The sequence below is a fragment of the Acinonyx jubatus genome, chromosome D3 (assembly GCF_027475565.1).
Source record: "Acinonyx jubatus isolate Ajub_Pintada_27869175 chromosome D3, VMU_Ajub_asm_v1.0, whole genome shotgun sequence".
Classification (NCBI taxonomy): Eukaryota; Metazoa; Chordata; class Mammalia; order Carnivora; family Felidae; genus Acinonyx; species Acinonyx jubatus.
In genome coordinates this window covers 42,547,492-42,569,043 of record NC_069392.1, presented here as the reverse complement: position 1 = coordinate 42,569,043, position 21,552 = coordinate 42,547,492, and the positions used below count along the sequence as shown (strand labels likewise).

Genomic DNA, 21,552 nt, shown 5'->3' with positions numbered 1-21,552 from the left:
TTCAGGTACAGCACATACACTGTATACAGGCTATACAGTTGACTGAGAGGGAAAAGGGGAAATAAATTCTTGGAGGAATTAAAAAAAATTATACTACTACAAAGAATGACACTGAATGACCTGCTATGTGGAAAAGCTACAGGCGCATCTTGACCCTCAGAATTTGTTAATAGTTATATACTGGGAAATAGAGAACTTCCTCCTCCTGACAAGTAAATGTGACATGATTATTGTCTTTATGCTGCATGAGAAACTGATGTAAAGACCAGGATGAAGACAGTGGGATGATGAATCGTTGCACTGAAAAATTTTGTGGGTTTTTTTTTCAAGCTATGCTCTTAGAAGTTTAAGAAAGCTGAAAGCTTACAGATACAATTATAATCTGAAGAAAATTTAAAAGGCGATTGAAGAAAATAACAAAGTATCTTTCATATTGGTTTAAATTATTTTTCAGAGTGAAACGATGCATAAATAACCATAGAATAACCACGGAGTAAATCGCTCTAAACAGTAGGGAGGACATATTTCATTTAGCGTACTGAAAAACTGGTATTAATTAGGAGAGGGGGTAACCTAGTCAACAAATACTGAACATCTGCTATATTCTGAGTACTATTCTATTTCAGGCACTAGGAAAACATCAGTGGTCAAACCAACAAAAGTTCTTCTAGTGGAATTGGGGAGTCCAAATCAATGGCATTTTATGATATTGTTATACCTCCTTAATGTAACTGTTTATATTAATTTAAAGAACAGGTAAAATGAATTACTTTATTGATTTAAATCAAACTTTAAAGAATTTCTATAATTAGGTAATTTTATTAGTATTAGTATTATTTCTCTATCTTTTTTAAAAATTTTTTTAATGTTTATTTTTGAGAGATAGAGACAGAGCATCAGCGGGGGAGGGGCAGAGAGAGAGGGAGACACAGAATCCAAAGCAGGCTCCAGGCTCTGAGCTGTCAGCACAGAGCACGATGCAGGGCTCAAACCCACAAACCGTGAGATCATGACCTGAGCTGAAGTCAGACGCTTAACCGACTGAGCCACCCAGGCGCCCCTCTCTATCTTTTTAAAAATCTATATTATCTGTGATTTTGCTATGGTGTACTTAGATTTAACATAAACACTTTGCTATCTTTTCCTAATCCTAATGGCTCCTATTTTATAGTTATTGTTAAAAAAAAAAAGAGGAAAGAAAGAAAAATTGAAGTCTGTAGAACTTATTGTTCTCTGCTTCCCTTTCCCTCTTCCTACCCCTTCTTTACTTCCCACCCCTAAAATACCAAGAATACTTTTATTGTGAACTGACCTCTCTGACCTGCTAAGCTTTTAAAAATTATAGAATAGTTATAATTCTTTTTAACTTTTTTGACACTCCAATTTTCTTTGGCAGAGTTGCATACCTTTTCCAAATAATACTCTTTTCGTAGTTTTACCACTTACATATCTACAAGTTATAATGGCAGTTAATCTTCACCATCTCTTCCTTGATGGTGTGGTCGCAGGGTACAAAATAGCTTGAATTTTGGCAGATATTCCATGAGCTTCCTGATCTTATTCACTCTTTGTAAAAGGTTGGTAATTGTGTCCCTACTTTCATTTCTTTTTTTTCCCTTCTGCTATAAAACTTTTTTTTGTTTGTTTTTTGTTTTTATTTATTTTTTAATTTACATCCAAGTTAGCACATAGTGCAACAATATTTCAGGAGTAGATTCTTTAAAATGCCCCTTACCCATTTAGCCCATCCCTCTTCCCATACTGCCTCCAGTAACCCTCTGTCTGTTCTCCATATTTAAGAGTCTCTTATGTTTTTGTCCTCCTCCCTGTTTTTATATTATTTTTGTTTCCCTTCCCTTATGTTCGTCTGTTTTGTCTCTTAAGGTCCTCATATGAGTGAAGTCATATGATATTTGTCTTTCTCTAATTTCGCTTAGCATAATACCCTCTAGCTCCATCCACGTAGTTGCAAATGGAAGATTTCATTCTTTTGATTGCCGAGTAATACTCCATTGTATATATATACCACCTCTTCTTTATCCATTCATCCATCGATGGATATTTGGGTTCTTTCCATTCTTTGGCTATTGTTGATAGCACTGCTATAAACATTGGGATGCATGTGCCCCTTTGAAACAGCATGCCCATATCTCTTGGATAAATACCTGGTAGTGCAGTTGTTGGATCATAGGGTAGTTCTATTTTTAACTTTTTGAGGAACCTCCATACTGTTTTCCAGAGTGGCTGCACCAGTTTGCATTCCCACCAGCAGTGCAAAAAGAGATCCTCTTTCTCCGCATCCTCACCAACATCTATTGTTGCCTGAGTTATTAATGTTAGCCATTCTGACAGGTGTGAGGTGGTATCTCATTGTGGTTTTGATTTGTAGTTCCCTGATGATGAGTGACGTGGAGCATTTTTTCATGTGTTGGTTGGCCATGTGGATGTAGTCTTTGGAGAAGTGTCTATTCATGTCTTTTGCCCATTTCTTCACTGGATATTTTTTGGGGGGGTGGGTGTTGAGTTTGATAAGCTCTTTATAGATTTTGGATACTCACTCTTTATCTGATATGTCGTTTGCAAATATCTTCTCCCATTCCGTTGGTTGCCTTATAGTTTTGCTGATTGTTTCCTTCACTGTGCAGAAGCGCTTTATTTTTTGAGGTCCCAATAGTTGATTTTTGCTTGTTTCCCTTGACTCCAGAGACTTGTTGAGTAAGAAGTTGCTGTGGCCAAGGTTAAAGAGGTTTTGGCTTCGTGGATTTTGATGGCTTCCTGTCTTACATTTAGGTCTTTCATCCATCTTGAGTTTATTTTTGTGTATGGTGTGAGGAAGTAGTCCAGGTTCATTTTTCTGCATGTTGCTGTCCAGTTTTCCCAGCACCACTTCCTGAAGAGACTGTCTTTATTCCATTGAACATTCTTTCCTGCTTTGTCAAAGATTAGTTGGCCATACATTTGTGGGTCCATTTCTGGATTCTCTATTTTGTTCCATTGATCTGAGTGTCTGTTTTTGTGCCAGTACTGTACTGTCTTGATGTTTATAGCTTAGGACTACAGCTTGAAGTTTGACTACTTTCATTTCTGATTTGTGTCTTGTGTTTTTTCCCCTTAGTCTGCGAAAAGATTTGTTGTCAATTTTGTTGATTCTTTTTTAAAAAGTAGTTATTGGTTTTGTTAATTTCACTATTAATTTTCTATTCTTAATTTTGTTTATCTGCTACTCTAATCTCTGTTGTTTCTTTCCTTACGGTTGTTTCTTTCCAAACTAAGCTCTGGGCTTAGTTTGCTCTTTTTTCCTAGTTCCTTAGGGTGACAGCTGGGCTATTGATTTGAGACCTTTCTCTTTCTCTCTTTTTAAGTTTGTTTATTTATTTTGAAAGAGAGAACACAAGAGGGAAAGGGGCAGAGAGGAAGAGAGACAGAATCCCAAGTGGGCTCTGCACCATTAGCACAGAGTCCGATGTGGGACTCAAACTTGAACTACAAGATCATGACCTGAGCCAGGATCAAGAGTTGGATGCTTATGGGGTGCCTGGGTGGCTCAGTCAGTAAGCGACAGACTTTGGCTCAGGTTATGATCTTGCAGTTTACAAGCTGGAGCCCGACATTGGCTCTGTGCTGACAGTTCGGAGCCTGGAGCCTGTTTCCGATTCTGTGTCTTCCTCTCTCTGTGTGCCCCTCTCCCTGCTTGTTTTCTCTTGTTCTCTCTCTCTCTCTCTCTCAATTAAATAAAACATTGAAAAAAAAAAGTCAGATCCCCCAAGAGATGTTTCTCCTTTTTTTACATAGGCATTTACAACTAAAATTTTTCTGAGTACTGCTTTTGCAAAATCCTTTAAGTTTTGGTTGTTGTTCATTTTTATTTGTCTCAATGCATTTTTTCTAATCTCCCTTGTGATTTCTTCTTTGACTCCTTGTTTGTTTGTTTTTTTTTTAAAGAATATGTTATTTTAATCTCTTTGACATCAACTGTAGCAACTTCTTACTAGATACATCTCTGGAGGCAAGGGAAACAAAAGCAAAAATGAACTATTGAGACTTTATCAAGATAAAAAGCTTCTGCACAGCAAAGGAAGTAGTCAACAAAACTAAAAGACAGTCTTTAGAATGGGAGAAGATATTTGTGAATGACATATCCAACAAAGGATTAGTATCTAAAATCTATAGTGAACTTATCAAACTCAACACCCAAAAAACAAGTAATCCAGTTAATAAATGAGCAGAAGACGTGAATAGACATTTTTCCAATGAAGACATCCAGATGGCTAACAGACACATGAAAAGATGCTCAACATCACTCATCATCAAGGAAATACACATCAAAACTACAATGAGATACCACCTCACACCTGTCAGAATGGCTCAAACTAACAACACTGGAAACAAAAGATGTTGTCAAGGAAGTGGAGAAGGGGGAACCTTCTTACACTGTTGGTAGGAATGCAAACTGGTGCAGCCACTCTGGAACACAGTATGGAGTTTGCTCAGAAGGTTAAAGATACAACTACCCTATGACCCAGCCATTACACTACTAGGTATTTTCCCAAAGGATGCAAAAATACTGCTTCAAAGGAATATATGCAGCCTGATGTTTACAGCAGCCTTATCAACAGTAGCCAAATTGTGGAAAGAACCCCATGTACATCAACTGATGAATGGAAAAAGAAGATATCACACACACAGTGGAATATTATTCAGCCACCAAAATAAATGAAATCTTTGGGTGTTTGGCTGGCTCAGTCAGAAGAGCATGTGGACTTTTGATCTCAGGGTCATGAGTTCGAGCCGCACGTGGGGTGTAGAGATTATTTAAATAAATAAATAACTTTTTTTTTTTTAATGAAATTTGCTATTTGCAATGACGTGGATGGAGCTAGAATATATTATGCTAAGTGGATAAGTCAGAGAAAGACACATACCATATGATTTCACTCATATGTGGAATTTAAGAAACACAACAAACGAAGAAAAAAAGAGAAACAGACCAAGAAACAGACTCTTACCTATAGAGAATGAACTGAGGGTTGCTGGATGGGATGTGGGTGGGTGATGGGTTAGATGGGTGATGGGTATTAAGGAGGGCACTTGTTGTGATGAGCATTGGGTGTTATATGTAAGTGATGAATCACTAAATTCTACTCCTGAAACTAATACTATACTGTATATAAACTAACCAGAATTTAAATAAAAACTTAACAAAAAAGAAAGCATATTATTTTCAACATACTTGTGAACCTTCTGGTGTTTCTTCTATTATTGATCTTGTTTCATTCCATAGTGGCTGGTTTGTATGATTTCAGTCTCTCTAAATTGCTTAAGTTGTTTTTTTGATCTAACATATAGTTCTGGAGAATGTGTCATGTGCAGTTTGTATTCTGCTCTTGGTGGTGGAGTGAGCTTTGTACGTCTGTTACATCTAATTCATTTATGATGTTGCTCAAGTCTTGCATTTTCTTATTCATCTCCTGTTTAATTGTTTAGTTCATTTATTGAAAGTGGGTTATTGATGACCCCGTTATTTTAGAACTGTCTGTTTCTCCATTTATGTCATTTTTTACTACAAATATTTTGGAGCTGTGTTGTTAATGTGTTGTTTATAATTGTTGCACCTTCTTGATGAGTTGACCATTTTATCAATGTCATCAATATGTCCTGTTTTTCTTTGTCTCTTCTAACCATTTTACTGATTTTGTCTGATGTTAGTATAGCCACGTCAGCTCTTTTTTCCATGGAATATCTTTCATTCTTTTAACATTTTTATGTCTGTGGATCTAAAGTGAGTGTCTGTACACTGCATATAATTGGATCAATTTTATTAATCCATTTTTCAGATCTCTACGTTTTATTAGTGACTAATTCGTTTACATTTAAAGTGAATACTGTATGTAAAGACATCTGCCATTGTTCTATTTTCTGTATGTCTGATTTTTTCTGTTCCTCATCTCCTACATCATTGCCTTCTTTTGTATTTAATGGATTGTTTTATAGTGTACTGTTTTGATTCCCTCTCTTAATTCCTTTTCCATATATTGTCATTTTCTTATTGTCATCATCCTGGGGATTATATTTAACATCCTAAACTGATAACAGTCTAGGTTGAATTGATACAGTTTACTGTCAGAAGCATACAAAAATTGCTTCTATACAGATCTATTTTCTTCTATGTTGTTGTCACAAATTGTATCTGTATATATTCTGTGCTCATTAACATAAATTTATAATTATTTTACCCATTTTATTTTAAGTCATATAGGGGGAAAAGTGGATTTATTTATTTATTTTTTAAAGTAGATTATATAACAAAAATATATAAAGCTGGCTCTTACATTTATCAGTGTAGTTACTTTTGTTTTTTTATTTCTTTGTAAAGGTTTGAGTTAGTGTCTAGTGTCCTTTCATTTAAACCTTAAAAACTCTAACATTTCTTGCCAGACAGGTTTACTAGCAACAAACTCCTCTTTCTTTTATCTGGGGATATCTTAATTTCCCTGCATTTTTGAAGATAATTTTGCTGGATATAGAATTCTTGCTTGACTGTTGTTTTCTTTCAGCACTTTAAAATGTCATTCCACTGCCTTCTGACCCTCAATGTTTTTGCTTAGAAATAGGCTCTTGATCTTATTGAGGATTTCTGATGTATGATAAGTCAGTTTTCTGTTGTTTTCAAGACTCTTTGTCTTTTCAACGTTTATTATAACATGTCATGGTGTGGATCTGAATTTCTTACTTGGAGTTCTTAAATGTATAGATTCTTAAATTTCATCAGTTGGTTAGTTTGGAGCCATTATTTCTTTAAATATTCTTTCTGCCCCTTTCTTTACTTCCCTGGGACTTTCCTAATGTATATGTTGGTATGATTTATGGTGTCCCAAAAGTTGACTTTTTCATTGTTTGCTTCTTTTCCTCTACTTGATAATTTCAGTGGTCCTATCTTTAAGTTCACTGGTTCCTCTGCCTACTCAAATCTGCTGTTGAACCCTTGTACATTTTTACTTTTAGCTATTGTACTTTTCAGTACCAGAATTTCTATTTGGTTCCCTCTTTTTCCTTTTTGGTATGTTCTGTTTGTTAAGATATCATACTCCTCAGTTAGTTTTTGTCCATGGTTTCCTTGAGCACATTTAAGGCAATTTATTTAAAGTCTTTGTTTAATAAATCTAATACCTGGGTTTCCTCAGAGATTTTTCTGTCATTTTCTGTGAATAGGCCTTACTTTTTCTGTTTCTTAATATGCTTTGTAACTTTTTATTAAAAACTGGACATAATAAATATTACAGTGTTATAAACTCTGGAAATCCAATTTCTCCCCTTCCAGGTTTGCTATTATTGCTTGCTGTGGGCTTCAGTCATCCATTTGTTTAGTGACTTTTCCAGACTGTTTTTACAAAGTCTGTATTCTTTGTCATGTGTGACCCCTGAAGTTCCTTTCCCATTATTATCTCATTGGTCAGCCAGTTACAGTTCCCGGAATGCCAACATTTACTAGCTTCTCTCTTCGTTAAACATTCCCCTGCTTGTTGCAAGTCTTTTCTTAGATTTCAGAGTTATGAAAAAGTTGCTTATGATAGTTTTTGCCTGCATAATAGTTATTTCAGTGGAAAGGTAGCTTCTTAGAGTTCCTTACTCTGCCATGTTTTTATGGCGTCACCTGGATTCTTTCTTACAGAACATGGTTCCTATATTCCCAGTTATTTATTGAAAGGTAAATTTTTATAAATAGACTACTGTATATATCAATGGTAATTCTGTAAAGCTATCTTTATACTTACTCTTATTTATTAGTTCTGATGTGATTATATGGTATCTATAAAGCCTAAATGTTTTACTTTGAAAGTAGAAGAAATATTACTTTTATAATTCTCCCAGGATTTCCCCTACTTGTACCTCAAAATTTAAACAGAATTTGTCCCATTTTAAAACTGTTCTGAAATGGCATGTTATCTGTATTTCCTTATTTATTTATTAATGTTTGAGAGAGAGCACATGTGAGCAGGGGATAAGGACAGAGGGAACAAGAGAGAGAATCTTAAGCAGGCTCCACGCTCAGTGCGGAGCCTGATACAGGGCTCAGTCTCATGGGCATGAGATCACAACCTGAACTGAAATCAAGAGTAAGGCGCTTAACTGAGTCACCGAGGTGCCCCTACTGTGTTATCTATGAAAAGACTAGATACATCTAAAACAGCAAGAAAAAAATCACCAAGCATGCTCTGCTTCCTTTTAAAATCATTCTTATATGATAATTTTCAAGTAGGGTTTTTAGCCTCAACACTAGACCAGATAAGTTTTTTTGTGTGTGGCTTACCCTGAACTTTCTTGGATGTTTAGTGGTTCCCTGGTCTCTACCCACTAGATGCCAGGAGCATACCTCCCTCAGTTATAAGAGCTCAGTTATTGCCAAATTTCCCACAGGGGGGCAAAGTTGTTTTAAAAATGAGAACCACTGTTTAAAAGTACAATTTATGCCAAGACCATAATTGGCTTACATACTTTATAAGAAGAAGCAACTTTCCTCCCACTTCATTTTACAAATTAGGCAGTTAGTAGTATTAGGAAGCTAGAATTGTCTAGTCAGGACTGTAGTTCTCCTGGTCATTAAGAAGAGAGAATGGTGGAAAAGGTCTTTTCTCATTCATTTTTAGTTAATATTATAGCTTCTTTGGGTTAAATATGTTTCATTCTCAGATTCATCAGATATTTCACTGTATCTGTGATGCGCATCAATAGTTATTTCTTGCCTGGAATACCCAGATAATTCATTAGAAAAATGATTCCTTTATATAAAAGATTAAGACTGTGAAACCAGGTCAATTATTTTTTGTTGCTCATCTTCATCTTTTTTAAAGAAACATGAGATGATTATATCTAAAATAATTATTCAATGTTTAGTTGATATTTCCATAATGTTTTATTAATACTACTGTATCTTTAAAAAGCTTTTTCTCTAAAATGTATTTTTAGGTGTATTCTCTGTAGCCTATTCAAGTTCCAAAATAAAATAGTGGTAATATTAGTTTCATGTTATTTTCTCCCATATTATGACGATTTAAGCATTGCCATATATGCTTATTAGATGAGGGGCCTGGGTGGCTTTGTTGGCTGAGTGTCTGACTCTTCGTTTCAGTTCAGGTCATGATCTCACAGATCCTGGGTTTGAGCCCCATGTTGGTGTCTGTGCTGCTGGTATGCAGATTGCTTGGGATTCTCTCTCTTTGCCCCTCCCCCACTTGTGAGTGCACGAGCACACGCTCTCTCTCTGTCTCTCAAAATAAATAAACTTAAAAAAATTTTTTATGAGTCTTGCTCTCCATCACATTTATAACTCTTGAAGATTCTGTGTGCATGTTTTGTATCTCTACCCTCTTTTCCTAACAGCCATTTCATAAATACCTCATGGAGTCATCATTTAATGACTTGATTCAGGGAAGGTAGCTAGACTGAAAATAAAATTCAAAATACATTGCTCCTTGTGACTTAGTCTTATAGAGATATTGAGTTGGGGGGAGGGGTGGATACTAACCATCTAAATTCTAGATTAATAAATATATTTCAGTACCAAATGTTATATCCAGGACTACTAAGAGGTAGGTAACCTTGATTTCTAGTTTGTTTCATTTGAAATCAATCAGTTTTGAGTACAATTTATTATGCTGTGGTTTCTGCAAAGTCTTTTGTAGAGTCCTGACTGTTTTTGCATATTTATATTATGGTGTATTCTAAAACCTTTATACTTGCAATATTCAAATTAAACTTGAAGTATAGATGATGATTATAGGAGATGATTGTTTCATAGAATTGTAATGGTCAATATCAGTTGATTAATAGCCCTAATAAAATTGGGTGAAATAGGATTCAACCCATTTGGAATTTGGTTTGCAACTTATTTGTATGTAAGAAACTTAGTAGTTGGTATGGAATCTTTGCTTCACTTTATTTTTGTATTAAATTTGAAGTAAACTACTAATTTTGTTTCCATTTTTAGCTGTAGCGCCAGTTGTACCTGATTTAAGTAGTGACATTGATACAAGTAATTTTGATGACTTGGAAGAAGATAAAGGAGATGAAGAAACATTCCCTATACCTAAAGCTTTTGTTGGCAATCAGTTACCTTTTGTAGGATTTACGTATTATAGCAATCGTAGGTAAGTATGCTAAACATTGATTTTAGGGGTAAGTACTAATTTTGTAGTCTATTATTTTCTTAGGGATATCTCAAAGTCACTTTAAGAACATTTAATGGTATATGAAGAGATATCTTAATATGCCATTTTTCAGTGATGTATGATACTTGTATTATTCCATATTTCATTTCTTTTAGACTCATCCATGATCAGGATATTGTGTTTCAGAAATCATTTACTGAATGATGCACTATATATGTGTTAAAGTTACAGCAGTTGGGGCGCCTGGGTGGCTCAGTCGGTTAAGCGGCCGACTTCGGCTCAGGTCATGATCTCGCGGTCCGTGAGTTCGAGCCCCGCGTCGGGCTCTGTGCTGACAGCTCAGAGCCTGGAGCCTGTTTCAGATTCTGTGTCTCCCTCTCTCTGACCCTCCCCCGTTCATGCTCTGTCTCTCTCTGTCTCAAAAATAAATAAACGTTAAAAAAAAAAAAGTTACAGTAATTAATAAAAGATTCTATTAATACTTATATTTTAGTTAATCTTGTTATCCAAAGAATTCTGGTTTTATGATACACTTTGGAAGAACATATAGTTTTCTAGCATTATCATCACTATATTGATGTTACAAAGGCCTGTAAGCTTTAGTAATTCAAAAATTAAGTGATCCCTCCCCAGAAACCACTAAATGAATTCACCATATCTTACAGCATTTAGACCTTGTGACCTTGGGCAAATAACTTCAACCTTTTGTGCTTCCATTTTCTCAAAAATAGGGATGGTGATGATGATGACGATGATACTTGTCTCATAGGATTATTGTAAGGGTTCATTATATCAATACAGTAGAACAGAACAATGCTTTGCATGGAATAAGCACTCAGTGTTAGCTGTTATTAGTATGAGCTAATGTTAGCTTTAGTCTTCAAATCGATATGAGAAACAAATTAAACATTTAACATAATTTCAGTATGTTGAGCATTCATTCATTCATTCATTCAAACAAACATATTTGCCAACTTATTTTTTGTCAGGGAGAGAAAGATGAATAAGCATGCAGGGAGAAAGATGAATAAGATATAGTTATTAGTACCTTCTCTTAAGATGCTCGTACACTAGTGAGGAAATGGATATATTTTCAAGTGTAGCATTTTGTCATTTTAGTCAAAACTTTTTTATAAGACCCTATTCAGGCCAAGTTTAGAAAACAGGAAGGCAGATTAGTCCTGCCTTATGAGATTTCTCCAATAATACAACTGTAAGATAGTACTGAACACTTTTTGTTGTATCACCAACCAGGCAGGTAGTACTTGACTTTGATTCTAAGAAAAGTCCAGTATTTTAATCCTTTTCCCACAATATTCGTGAATATGACATTGTAGCTATTTTATATTGAAATACACAGAGGAAAAAAAAATACACAGACAAGTTTTTCAGAGTGGTTTTTGCTAAAGAGTTCTTTCTTTCTGTCTTCCTGTCTATATTTTTGTACCTTTTATTAGTTATCCTCTGGCTTGCTTTCTGAACAGTTGTAATGTTGATATAAACACCCCCCCCAGTGTTTTTGGATTTTATGTAGTTATATCAGTTAATCACTTTTTTTAGGTTTATTGATATAAAAGTAATCTTGAATTAAATAAACATTATACATACTATTTGTAGTACATTGTCACATACTTGATTATGTTCTCTAGTTTTTCCTGGCATCCATATGTTGCATATTCCAAACTAATTTCTGAGTTTCTCAAAAACAGAAATTGTACTCTGTTCTTCAGTACCACCACCTTATTGCATAATATAGTGTTGTTTAGTAATTGTTTATAACATGGTCGAAGGTGTGGTTGATCTTAAAGAATCAGCAAAATACTGATTAGCCTTAGTATAAAATGTAAGTATAATTTGAGTTATTGGCATGAAATAGAAAACTTCTGAAATTCTTACTCCTGAAATCCAAACATACTTTCAGTTACCAAGGGTAGAGATCTTTATTGCTAAAATACAGCGAAATGAACAAAGATTGTTAATAGTCTAAAGGTTAAACTTCTAGCTACATTTGTAATAATCTAAAACCTCTCATAAAGAGCTATCTAAATGACCAGATTCTATATGAAAGCAACAATGTAATATACAAAAGATCTTTGGGGGGGGGGGGGAAGAGTGAAAGAATGAATGGATGCGTACATTTGGTGTCCTTAATTTCCAGTGCTGCATTTTGAGAAAGTTATATTATTAACTTTGCAGAGGCTAAATATTAACTTCAACTTATATAGCATATTAAAATTTAGAAGATCTCTTAGAAAATGGTCTGATTTCCTATCTAATTCAGATTCTACTGGCATTGCCATATGCTTTTATTTACATCACATAGTGTGGAATCTCACACTGAATTTCTGAGACAGTAGTTAATGGAATGAAATTGTACTACATCTAGAACTTGTCATTTGTTACATGAGACCTCTTTTCTACAAACCTGCTACACAGTGCCTAAAAACTGTCTTCTGATTATTTTATTATCTAGTTGATCTGAATAATTTTCCAAGGAAAACATAAAAATGGCATATTTTCCTTTTTTTTTTTTTTTTTTAGAACACTCTTAAAGGAACTTATCTTCTGTTTTTTACTAGTAGTGAATATGTAGTGCATTATCAGTTGCCCTAAAACAGCTAGGAAGTATATGGAGCTATTTGATATCTTTTTGAGAGTGTTCTACTGATTGACCACGGTGGCAACTATAGTGGTGGTGATGGTAGAAGTATTAATAGTGGTAGTTGTAGCATGGTAGAGGAAGTAGCAGAAGCAGTAGAAAAGGCAGCACTAGTACCTTACCTTTATATAACATTTGAGAGCTTAGAAAATCTTTTTCATATGATCTATTTAGATGTGTTTAAAAATCTCATAAGATATTTAAAGACTTCTGAAGATCACTACTATCTTATATGTTACTTACCTTTATAGTGAATATAAAGCCTTGGAGTCTCAAAAGGTTAGCAAGACATCACCAGAACTTAGGTTATGTTAACTATTTAGGCAAAAGCTCTTTTTTTTGCCCAGAAAGGCAATATCATTCTTGGCTGAAGAGTAATTTGGGTCAGAGAGAAAAGCTGTGCACATTTCTGTAGAAATCAACAATTCCTTATCCCCAATCCCTATTGCAAAAAGCTCTAAAAACTTTAAATACTTTAGTGATTTGTTTGGTGGCAAAAGCTGCCATAGCCTGCTCTGATGGCCGAAAACCTAATCTGAACTAACTCGAGACAATTTATAGTTTTTATTTATCCTACTTGGTATGAATAGTCGTATGTGTGGCTGCAGGGATAGTAAGGTATATAATTACAGAGTGCTGCTCTGACCTAACTGGGGGTTTTATTTAATGTATGTATCACTTTTATACATATGTATCTTTACATAAAATCTTTATATAAAATAAGGAGTCATGAACTTGTACTCAATTTTTCAAAAGCAGAACAAGCACAATACTAAACCAAAAAATAAGTATGTAGTATATGTTACCGGTTATTGAATATTGAAGAGGTTTTTGGTTCTTTTAGTTCTAAAAATTCTTTTTCTCTCAGATACTTATCTTCAGCAAATCCTAATGATAACCGAAGTAGCCCCAATGTGGATAAAAGTTTGGTAGGTATTTTTTTCTTATTTTTTAAAAAGTTATTTTGTGGACAGTGTGTTTTGTGTGCATGATATTAAGTAAACATTAAGTAAGTAAACATATTTCTTTTGATTGTGTAGTTAGTGAACTTAAATTTTGATAGTATTTTTTAACCTACTATCTCCTTCCAATTTGATTTCTTGCCTGAATATCAAATGGGATATTTTATGTGGAGATAATTAATAAACTATAAATTGCTACACAAATTGACAGTGGCAGTCTTTCTAATCTTTAGAATTAGGAATTTATGGTAAATCAAGGTATCAGTACGGGTCTTGACAAGAAAACAGGTAACATAAACAAAAGACTTAACTAAAGAGAGTGTTGTATATATGATGAAATATACATAACATAAAATTTACCATTTTAGCCATTTTTAGGTGTATAGTTCTGTGGTAATGGGGGCGCCTGGGTGGTTCAGTCGGTTAAGCGTCTGACTTCGGCTTAGGTCATGCTCTTACGGTTTGTGGGTTCAAGCTCTGTGTCAGGCTCTGTGCTGATAGCTCAGAGCCTGGAGCCTGCTTTGGATTCTGTGTCTCCCTCTCTCTCTGCCCCTCTCCCACTTGTGCTCTGTCTCTCTCAAAAATAAATTTAAAAACATTAAAAAAAAACCACCTTCACATTGTTTTCTACCACCATCTATCTCCAGAATTTTTCTTCATCCCAAACTAAAACTTTGTGCACATTAAACTCTTTATTCCACTACCCCCAGCCCTGAGTAATCACTATCCTACTTTCTCTGTCTGTATGAATTTGACTATTCTAGACACCTCATGTAAGTGGAATCGTACAATATTTGACTTTTTGTGATTGGGTTATTTCACTTAGCCATGGTTTCTCCATGTTGTAACATGTTTCAGAATTTGATTCCTTTTTAAGGCTGAATATATCACATTCTGTGTATATACCACATTTTGTTCGTTCATTAAAAGAGAGTTTAGTGAAAGGACTATTTACAGTGCCATGAGCAGGGTCAAGAGGAGCAATAAATAAAGGCTGTGAAAATACCCATTGATCAACAATAGTGGGAAACTATTGTCCCTAGTTTGAAAGGACAGGGAGAGACAGGTATTGTTGCCATAGTTCAGAAAAACCTAGCATCATCAAAGAGGAACATAGAATGTAGAACACTGCTATCACCACAGTAAGGCAATAAAAAGGTGGGGAGAATGAACACTTTCATTATCCCACCTTTTGATTTCCTACTGGTGTTTCCCATTTATTAAAGTAGAACAGTAAACCCAGGTAATGCAGTCTATAGATTTCAAGCCAAAGGAAGGATTGATTTCAAGGAACATGGATTTCATGGCTAGAAAAGAGAGAAAGCAAATGGGAGAATAACCAGTATAGTCAGCACCATCTAATTTGTCCACTGAAAATTACTGTTATAAGTAATTATTAGAGACAGGAGTCCTTTTTATTGTCCATTTAGCTCATGTTCATGGGACAGAGGTTAAAAAATCTTACTTAGATTTGAGAAGGTCCTTTAGAGTTGACCAAGACTTTTCTTAAAAATACTAAAAACAGTTGGGGCACCTGGTTGGCTCAGTTGGTAGAGCATGAGACTCTCAATCTTGGGGTCTTGAGGTCAAGCCCCATGTTGGGCATAGAACTTACTTAAAAAAATATGTTAGAAATAATTATTTGGCCATCCTTGGAGAGTTCTTTGAACTCTGTGTATTGTGGCCTACATATTATTAACTGAGGAGGGGAGTGTAAGTAGCAATCATGTTTTAAAAGCTGATGTAATTCTCTTGCTTCTTAATATATTTACTCTTAAATGTAAGATTGAACAGGTGATGTGAAGGGAAAGTGGAAAAAGGGAGAGTGAACTGTGTGAGTACCTGTTAGCTGTTTTGACCATCTATGTCTTTAAAAAAAAATTTTTTTTTAACGTTTATTTATTTTTGAGACAGAGAGAGACAGAGCATGAAGGGGGGAGGAGCAGAGAGAGAAGGAGACACAGAATCGGAAGCAGGCTCCAGGCTCTGAGCCATCAGCCCAGAGCCTGACGCGGGGCTCGAACTCACGGACCGCAAGATCGTGACCTGAGCTGAAGTCGGACGCTTAACCGACTGCGCCACCCAGGCGCCCCATTGACCATCTGTGTCTTTTAAATTCTCATCCTATTAGAGCTATTCAAGTTACATAGTTAACAACGGCTCAGAAATCTTTACAGTTAAAGAATCTTTGACCTAGGGAATGTGACAATAAGGCGCTGCTGTAACCCAGCTCTCACTTATTACTTATCTGTGGGATTAGTGGTACATCGGGCTTCAAAGAATATTTAGTGGAATTGTGTTTTCTTTGGGCTGATCTTGTTCAATGGTGATTGCCAGAAGTTTCTGTCGGTGGCTGCTGCTACCTTTTATCTTTTGCTCTGGTAAGAAAGATCACAGGGGAAGAAAAAAAATTTGATGTGCCTACTATTTCTGTTAACAGCTAAATACAAAAGTCAGCTGATGTAATTTTCAACTCTTCCTTGAAAGCCTTCCAGCAAATGCTAATGAACAGCTTTGCAATTGACAAATATAATGAATAATTTTCATTCCTATCTTATTTTTCTTTTTTGCTGCAAATGACACTGATTAATCAGTTCCTCCTTCTTTGAACTTTTGTAACCCTTTCATGTTCCCCTTCTTTCTTTTTTTCTTCCCACCTATGTAGATTTTATTTTCCATCCCTTTGTCAGGATCTCTTCCCCCTTCTCCTCTTCTCTCCTCTTCTTCTCTCCCTCCCCTTTAATTATTAAATGTTTCTCAGGATGATTCTGATCTTGGCTCTCTGCTCATTTTTTGTAGGTAATCTCGTGTGTGCAGCTTGCTCCTCTGAACTCCAAAGCTGTATCTCTCTTGTCTGTCTCTCTCTCTCTCTTTTCTCTCTCCTCACCTCTTCTTCTCTCTCTCTCTCTCTCTCTCTCTCTCTCTGATTGGATTTCCTTTCCTGTCCTTCTGTCAGGCACAAGCACTTCATCCTATGCCAGAGCTAAACTCATCCTCTCTCTGTCCCCTCCCAAGCAGCTCTTATGTGTTCCATATCTTTTGTAATGGTACTCTGTTCTTTCTCTGTCTCTCTTTCTTTCTCTCTTTTTTCTTTCTTTCTTTCTTTCTTTCTTTCTTTCTTTCTTTCTTTCTTTCTTTCTTCTGTTGACATTTTTTTTCAGAATCCACTTTTTAATTTTTTAATTAGTTTTGAAAAACATTTATTTTTGAGACGGAGAATGAACAGAGGAGGGGCAGAGAGAGAGGGGGACAGAGCATCCGAAGGAAGCTCTGTGCTGACAGCAGAAAGCGTAATCTGGGGCTTGAACTCATGAACCATGAGATCATGACCTGAGCCGAAGTCAGATGCTTAACTGACTGAGCCACCCAGGTGCCCCATCCCACTTTGATTTTTAAAACATTTGTATTATTGAAGTACAGTTGACCTACAATGATACATTAGTTTCAGGTGTACAATATAGTGACTTGACAATTCTATACATTACTCGATGCTCACTATAATAAGTGTAGTTACCAACTGTCATCATACATGTTATTATGTTATTGACTATTCCCTATGCTGTACTTTTTTGTCTCTTATTTTTAATCACTTATTAGGTTAATTCTGCCTTCTGAATGACACAGTTATCCATTTCCTCCTCTTCATTCCTACAGCCTCTGCCTCATATCAAACCTATATGCTTTTTTGCTTGAACTGTCTCAAAAGCCTGTTAACTGGTTACTTTGAGTAGAATTTCTCTTCCCTCTATTCTTTTCACCTTATTGTTACTGAAGTGGCATTTCTAAAATGCAGAAACTAATAATAATGATAGTAATAATGTTGCCTAGGTGACTCTGTCAGTTGGGTGTCCAGCTTTTGATTTCGGCTCAGGTCATGGCCCTAAGGTTGTGGGATTGAGCCCTATGCTCAACGTAGAGCGTACTTGAGATTTTCTCTCTCTCTCTGTCTCTCTCTCTCTCTCTCTCTCTGTCTTCCCCCCCACCGTCTCTCTCTGTCCCCCTCCCCCTGCTCCTCTCCCCCACTTGCATTCTCTCTGTCTCTCTAAAGTAAAATGCAGATACTATATTGTTTCCCTTTTTAAAATGCTTGTAGGTTAAAGTCCCTAACTCCTGTTTTTGCATACAAGAATCATGGCCTCACTCACCTTTTCAGATTTTATGTGACTCATTCTCTCTGTTCTGGGCTCTGCCTATATTTGATTTCTTCCCATTTCCAAAATATATCATGTTTTCTTTTACCTCTCTACTTTTGGACTCATTCATTCTGGCTAAAATGCCTTTCTTCTACCACCTTTTCTGCTTAGTAAATATCTCTCATATTTTAAGTCTCATTTCAAACATTACATTTTCATGGCAGAATTAGACATGACCTGTTCCCTCCTTTGGAACACCTCATATATAACTTTATCATCGCTACATTATATTGTAATATTTGTGTGTATGTCTTTGGATTATTGTAGGTTCTTTTCATCCTCCTATTCTTCTGTGCCTCTCTGTTTAACTCTTAGCTTCATAAGCACAGGGACCAAATCTTTTTAATTTTTTGTATTACTAATGTCTACCACAGTGCCTGACATATTTGTAGGTGTTGAAAAAATGCTTATTAAATTAATAATAAATTCAGATTGAAAGGAAAGGGGTAAGATTGAACCAAATAATTTATTCTTGAGTAGGTATAGAATAACATAAACTTGTTATTTTTAAGTTCTCTATGAATATTCTTGTAGGATGAGTTTTGTTTTGTTTTTGATTAAAGCAGGAAAATTTGCAAAAAACAATTTATAAGCTGGAAGAACAACTGCATAATGAAATGCAATTAAAAGATGAAATGGAGCAGAAGTGCAGGTGAGAATATACTTTGTATGTTTTTAACATTAAAGGTTGTACAGCAAATACTTTTTTTAAAACTTGCCTTCTATAAAACAGTTGAAAATTAATTGGAAATAAGATGGCGATATACAGTTACTGCTTATGTACATTCAATGAAGAATGTCTTGCCTAGAATTGGGAAGTAATATTTATGTTGGCATTAGTTATAGACATATTGTCCTCAGAATATTTAAAGTGTATTTGTTCCTGGAAGTCTTTATTAAAAAACTATAGTGCCTATTCACTTAGTGCTTGATTTATTACTTTTTTCCTCCCATTTTAATTAGCTGACTGAAAAGGCAAATTAGATTACATTAAATGAGGTGCTTTTTAAAATGTAAATGTTAAATATTAAAATTCACTAAATCTAATAAGAGCCTGTATATTTATGAAATATGTAATGATGAATATTATTTAAAATAACCTGGCACAATGCTGAGTTACTTATTAACTACAAACAATAACTTTATATTTTTTGTGGAAACTATTGAATAAATAAGTAACACATTCAACTATAGGTAACATTCAACAAATGGCATTGGAAAACTGGCATTTTTGTGATTGGGCCAAAGAGGAAACAAGTAAAACTCTTATTGCATACCATTCCTGATAGACTAAATACATTAGTATATAGTGCAAACTTTTTTCAGAAAAGCACTTACATATTAGGAGATAATTAACTGATCTCAGGATTTGGAAGGAATTTCTAAGTATAAAATATGGAAATGCATAATGTTGAGAAGTTTCTGCATCCAAAATTAAACTAATGATAGTGGCAATGGAAATCAATTTGAGGAAGTAATAGGAATGGCCAAAGTGGTCCGTAATGATAGGAAAATGTTAGAGGAGAGGAATGGGGGTGGAAAGATAAACAGAATGTAGATCTTGGTGGACTTTGTTTTTAACAAGCTAAGAAATTTGGAACTTATCCTAAGATGATGGAAAAACATTGAAAGTTATTAAGCTTAAAAAATTGATCAAATTTGCTTTTTAAAAAGAACACTCTAGTTAGTTGGCAGCACTTGACATTTATTCAACTAAATGGGAATGAAGGAGGAAGATGAGTCAAGGATGGTTCCTAGGTCATGTCCTTTCTTAGGGACACTTACAGTAGGAAGAAATTAATATTATAGGTAAGAGTATGGAGCAGAGGAAGTAACATTTTGGGCGTGCTGAGTGACGTATTTGATGAAACATACATGTGAAACATTGCATATGCAGATTTGAAGCTCAGGATTCTGTTCAGAGCCAAAGAAAACAAAATGTGATGGAGATAATACACTCTTAGTTTATCTCAACTTTTCACCTTACTTGTTAAGTGGTATATTTACTGATCCATATATGCCACCTTTCTCTTCACTATGTAATCTTGTATAAAGGTTAAGTGGCTAATTTTTGTTTATTAGCAAGTATTGCGTTAGGAAGTTCAGGGATCCTTAACCTGGAATCCATAGGGTCCGTCCCACAAAGGGTCCATGGATGAATTCAAGGTCCTTAAACTTGGGTGAGAAAAAGTATTTTCCGTAACTTATAACTGATATTCAACATTTCCTTCCACTATGAACAAAAGCAGTAATCTACATCTATTAGCAGTAGCTGAATTTTTTTATTACTAATAGATACTACAAATATTTTTATTTATTATAGTTATCTCTATCATTTGTGCTCATCACTACTTTGAAATTACTGCTGCTAGATCTTGTGATTTAATATATTAATAAAGAAGCCACACATATTCCTAAAACACATTTTTTTTAAAAAGACTATATTTAATATATTTTCGGCTTTTTAAATCCTTTTTTGCTTTAAAATATATTATTCTGAGAAAAACCCACAGGCTTTACCAGAGTGCCAAAGGGGATCCACAGCACAAAAACAGTTAAGACATCTTAGTTAAACAGAAAAGTAAAGAATGTGGTGTTGCACCCCTGAGCAATAAAAAGATAAACATATTTCTAATCTATATTGCTTTTGTTTTTACAGAACTTCAAACATAAAACTAGACAAGATAATGAAAGAATTGGATGAAGAGGTACTTTTATTTTCTAATCAGAAGTTTCCCTGTTTGAGAGTTTTTCCTCTTTCAGATTGTTTTGTTTTCTAAGAAAATTGCTTTGGAACTTTATAGGTTTAAATACAGAACAAAGTCAGAGAACTATGATGAAAGCCTCACTTTGGAGCTGTAGGTTCAAGTGATACAGATTAGATTAAACTTCAGTTTCCTTTGTGTAGTTTTATGCTAGAACCATGTTGAAATCTTAGTACATAAATTTCATTTCAGTTGTTCTTAACATTTAAAAAGTGAGAAAAGAGAATCAAATGGGATCCGAACTACATCAGAAAGAGACCGACAAATAGGAAGGAGGAAAGAATACAATTTAAAAAGGACTGACATTAACATAAGTTTATGTGATCAAATGAGTAATATATTGATTTTAGAATCATTCATGTTTTGTATGGTCACCTAGCAAGAAGTTTTTGTTATCAGGGAAAAATTTCATGATTCAGATGTTTGTTTGCAAATATATAATACATTGTCATTCCTTTTGATAAGCTTATAGATATCTTTCTACTCTGTGTATAAAGAGTACCCTTCAAAGAAATATACTTTCTATGGCCTTCTTATTGATTACTTCCTTTGTTGTTGTTGTTTTGTTTTTGGGGTTTTTTTGTTTGTTTTTTTAGTTAATCTTTCTGGTGGTTTTTGTGCTATCTTAATTTTCTCTTGAGGAATAGTATCTGTCAGGTTTTTTTTTCATTTGTAGCTTTGTATATGCATATTTATGTAATACATATACATGTTATGCATATATGTATAATATTTTGCCAAGTTGCCATTGGTCAGTGTATAATTAGTACTATTTATTTAAGTCTCTTTAAGAAATCCATTTTGCAA

At 34.7% G+C, this 21,552-nt stretch overlaps 1 protein-coding gene and 1 long non-coding RNA gene across 5 annotated transcripts in view; one reads left to right on the top strand and one right to left on the bottom strand.

Annotated features, from left to right (window-relative positions):
• Positions 1-21,552, top strand: part of ROCK1 (Rho associated coiled-coil containing protein kinase 1) — a 157,519-nt gene that overhangs the window by 67,330 nt on the left and 68,637 nt on the right. For 2 of the 3 annotated variants that reach the window (XM_027068614.2, XM_015066575.3), the window contains exons 10-13: positions 9,986-10,145; positions 13,694-13,754; positions 18,544-18,632; positions 20,640-20,688. In XM_027068614.2, the coding sequence (XP_026924415.1) occupies positions 9,986-10,145; positions 13,694-13,754; positions 18,544-18,632; positions 20,640-20,688 (359 nt within the window). The remainder of the gene's footprint in view (positions 1-9,985; positions 10,146-13,693; positions 13,755-18,543; positions 18,633-20,639; positions 20,689-21,552) is intronic. The other variant, XM_027068615.2, reaches the window with a different exon arrangement.
• Positions 1,634-21,552, bottom strand: part of LOC106970032 (uncharacterized) — a 63,717-nt gene continuing 43,798 nt past the window's right edge. Inside the window, exons 3-4 of one of the 2 annotated variants that reach the window (XR_008291763.1) lie at positions 16,032-16,165; positions 1,634-10,575 (exon numbers count right to left, since the gene is read on the bottom strand). This is a non-coding gene — a long non-coding RNA (uncharacterized LOC106970032). Of the gene's footprint in view, positions 16,166-21,552 lie in introns of both variants that reach the window. The other variant, XR_001429446.3, reaches the window with a different exon arrangement.